The sequence below is a fragment of the Euphorbia lathyris genome, chromosome 10 (genome assembly GCF_963576675.1).
Source record: "Euphorbia lathyris chromosome 10, ddEupLath1.1, whole genome shotgun sequence".
NCBI lineage: Eukaryota > Viridiplantae > Streptophyta > Magnoliopsida > Malpighiales > Euphorbiaceae > Euphorbia > Euphorbia lathyris.
In genome coordinates this window covers 32608150-32611995 of record NC_088919.1, presented here as the reverse complement: position 1 = coordinate 32611995, position 3846 = coordinate 32608150, and the positions used below count along the sequence as shown (strand labels likewise).

At 37.1% G+C, this 3846-nt stretch overlaps 1 protein-coding gene across 1 annotated transcript; it reads left to right on the top strand.

Moving 5' to 3' along the window:
* Nucleotides 1-312: 312 nt before the first annotated feature.
* LOC136209296 (uncharacterized) lies at nt 313-1985 on the top strand. Its single transcript, XM_066000728.1, has 3 exons — nt 313-1315; nt 1395-1474; nt 1739-1985. Exons 1-3 carry the CDS (start codon nt 443-445, stop codon nt 1830-1832), a joined length of 1047 nt encoding a protein of 348 aa, XP_065856800.1. The 5' UTR covers nt 313-442; the 3' UTR covers nt 1833-1985.
* Nucleotides 1986-3846: the final 1861 nt, after the last annotated feature.

Genomic DNA, 3846 nt, shown 5'->3' with positions numbered 1-3846 from the left:
TTCATGAGAGTCTATCGGAAGGGACTAAACAGTTCATCGAGAAAAACGTTAGGGACTAAACAGTTCACCGAGAAAAACGTTAGGGACTTTACCGTGTGTTTTTAAAAATATAGGGACTAAACAGTGTGTTTTGTTAAAATATAGGAACTAATAAATTAATTACCCTAAAATTAAATATCACCAAACAATGGGCCGGGCCGGTCCATGCTGCAACTAGAATTAGGATTCTAGTTTGAGCAAACCCTAATTGAAGTGTTCTAGATTCTTCTAAGATCCCACGTACTTGGAATTTGTTTTTATTAGAAATTCCAGAGCCTTCCAACTTGAGAAGAAAGAACCATCCAGACCAGACTCACTCCTTATTTCCTTTCTGTCTCTTCTTTTCCATTTCACTTCTCACTGTCAATTTTTCCATCTAAAACTCTCCATTTTCAATTCATCAATGGCTAAACTCGGAGAGGGCGATAGCCGCTGGATCGTGGAGGATAGACCAGATGGCACCAATGTTCATAACTGGCACTGGGCAGAGACTGATTGTATGGAATGGTCTCGAAATCTCCTTTCCAAACTTGTTTCCGATCTTGTTATTCTCAATGGTGAAGGTAACCTCTTTATCAAGATCAAGAAGCTTGAGAAGGTTGATGGTGAAGCCTATGTTAATATTCGCAAAGGGAAAATCATTCCTGGTTACGAACTTCATGTTTCCCTTTCCTGGGAAGGCGAAGTTAAAGATTCCGACGGAAAATCTTTGCTCAAGGCTGATGGATCCGTCGAAATTCCCTATATTTCCGACGAGAATGCCGACGAGGATCCTGAAATTAGGGTTTCAATTAAGGATGAAGGTCCAATTGGGAAGAGATTGAAGGAAGCGATGGTTGCGAAAGGGAAACCGATGATTGAAGAGAAAGTTAGGGTTTATGTTCAGACTATGGCTAAGGGCGGGCCTGCTAAGGATGAATTGGAAGCTAAAAAGATTGCTCCTAAGGGGCAATCGGCAGAGGCAAAGAAAGCAGCAACAATACCTGCAGCAGTGGAGAAGAAGGACGTAAAGAAGAAAGAATCGAGGAAAGGGTTTAAAACTATCAATTTGACTGAGAAATTTAGCTGCAGAGCTAAAGATATGTTTGAGATATTGATGGATGAGAATAGGTGGAAAGGTTTCTCGCAGAGTAATGCAAGAATTAGTAAAGAGGTTGGAGGGGAATTTAGTATTTTTGATGGATCAGTGACAGGAACTAATGTGGAGTTGCAGGAAGGGAAATTGATTGTGCAGAAGTGGAGATTTGGCAGCTGGCCTGATGGTGTTGTTTCGACGGTAAGTTGAAGAATAGGGCATCGATTTCTATGTATTTGTGGTTTGTGTTATTGAACAAATGCTTTGGGATTGATTGCAGGTAAGGCTTGATCTTGAGGAGCCGGAACCTGGGCTTACTGTAATCAAGTTGTTGCATACTGATATTCCTGAAGAAGATAGGTTGGTTTTGATTTACTGTATAACAGTGACATATTTTTGGAGTAATATACCCACCAATCAAAAGTGTCATAGGCCTAGTACTTGCTGTTTTTACTTCTCTTTCAAAATTTGCTATTTATATCTGAACTTGCTTAATGACTCTTTAATTGACTCCTTGAAATCTAGTTGGCAAAGTAAGCAAGTTCAAGTGTGTTAAGAGTAGAGATCTATTAAGCCAAATTAGTTGTTTAATTGGTCTAATTGTTGATCATGTTTGTGGTGCAGATATGGAAATGCAACAGTGGCAGAGAACACAGAGAGAGGATGGAGGGAACTTATATTCCATAAGATACGTGCAGTTTTTGGTTTTGGCATATGAGTAGTTTGGATAGGTTTCTACAAAATCAGATCATCTTTTGTCCCTGAGAAATGAAAATGCTGCTGGGATTTTGAATGTTGAACTGTTTATGTGTTTGTGCTGGATAAACCTGATTGTTCTAGTAATTGATTCATATGGCTGCATTGCATCTCACATTATTCAAATTTCATACAACTGATTCTTATTGAAGAAGTAGACTCATATTACAGTTTCAACACTGGCTTAGAAATTCACTATGTGCATATAGAGACTTTCTAATATTCTTCAACTTTCAAAATTGAGATTGTTGAGTTTCGAAATAAATTGAATACTAATGTTTGTTGATATAATACTAAATGCTGTATGCAAATTGTTGGACTAGCACACCTTGTTTACAAAACACTTTAAAGTCTTATTTATATTTTTTGCGAGATCTTCAAAAATGTAAGGACCTTTGATCACCACCTAAACTAATGTTTTTGTTTAATTAAAATATATATTTTTTTATCTTTCTCAATAGCTATATTTTTTGTTCCACCTAAACTAATGTTTTTGTTTTCCACTTCCTTTATTCTCTTCCACCTTATACTAATAAACCAGAACATGACAGCTCCACATTCTATTATATAGAGCTGTGTGATTTTTGTTTTACATTAAAAAATACTTTTTTTCTTCCACAAATCAAAAACGAAATTGAGCAATTATTTAAGTGTAGTAGTTTGTACGAATTGTGCAATAAGAATTTGTATTTTTCATTGAGGTCGTACTTTTCATTGAGTGGCTAAGGATTGTTCTATCCTAGAGGGGATTAGATTACACATTGCTTGTACATAATAAAAGCTGCTTACATGTAATAAAGGCAGTTCTGTGAATATTTTAAAGAGAACGGTTTCGTCTATGCTACGATTTATTTCATTACTGTGTTTGGTTTCGTCTATGCTACGATTTATTTCATTACTGTGTTTGGTTTTTCTTGTTCTTGGAAAACAATTTTAAGATGGTTCCGGATTCTCATTTTCTTTCGAAAAAGAGAGAGCAAACTAAAGAGCTGTCTGATAGTAATAAGCCATTCCGGTTCGAGGGTTGGCTTCTGAATGTGGAAACAAAATAAAAGATGTTCTACCTCAATACAATAAAGGTTGCTTTTGTCGGTCAAAACTAAAAATAAGTCATTTCGGTTCAAGGGGTTCACTTCCGAAGGTGGAAACAAAAGATGTTTTACCCCAATAAGAAAAAGGTTGCTTTCGTCGGTCAAAACTGAAAATAAATCATTCCGGTTATTGAAGGTGGAAACAAAAGATGTCCTACCTCGATTCGAAAAAGGTTGCTTCCGTCGGTCAAAACTGAAAATAAATCATTCCGGTTATTGAAGGTGGAAACAAAAGATGTCCTACCTCGATTCGAAAAAGGTTGCTTCCGTCGGTCAAAGCTAAAAAAATTAATAGACTGATTAGTTGTAATTAGACAGAAGGAAGATAGTAGCAAGCTAAAGCGAATTTTCGTAAGCGCAAAGAGGGAAATAAAGCAAGTACGAATTCTTCCCCTAAGGGATCATTGAACTTCTAGCCTAGAGGCTTAGGGAGAGAGCTGCTCCTGCATTTACTACTTGTGAAAAGAGAAAGCTTAGCAGCAGACAAAAACGCAACTGTAATGGTACTATACCTGAAAGACCCTTACTACAGTATTCACTTTGACATCGTTCCTACAACAGCAATTATGATAGGCATTTCACGGAAAGAAGAAAGGCTGGCTTTAAGTCCTTTTGGCGCTTAGTTCCCTTTTTATGTTACCTTTACACCACCTAGTCGACTCCCGATCATGTGACCTAATTTATTCTAATGGTCCCATGCTGGGAAGCAAGTGAGGAAGATAGGAAATAGGAAAGATGTCTAATTAACAGAGTCCTATCTAATTGATTCGATCCATGTAGAAAGAAGCTAATAAGCAGCAAATGATCCAATATCGGACTTGGCGAATATCTGTCTCTCAATCCCGGGACAATCCTGGGATTCTAATCCTAATTATGCATTTACTA

What these genes read in the sequence shown, in the direction of transcription:
- LOC136209296 (XM_066000728.1), top strand. Translation starts at nt 443, where the DNA reads ATGGCTAAACTCGGAGAGGGCGATAGCCGCTGGATCGTGGAGGATAGA. An exon ending in CTGATGGTGTTGTTTCGACG is followed by an intron (nt 1,316 to 1,394) that starts GTAAGTTGAAGA and finishes GATTGATTGCAG; the next exon opens with GTAAGGCTTGATCTTGAGGA. An exon ending in GATATTCCTGAAGAAGATAG is followed by an intron (nt 1,475 to 1,738) that starts GTTGGTTTTGAT and finishes TTTGTGGTGCAG; the next exon opens with ATATGGAAATGCAACAGTGG.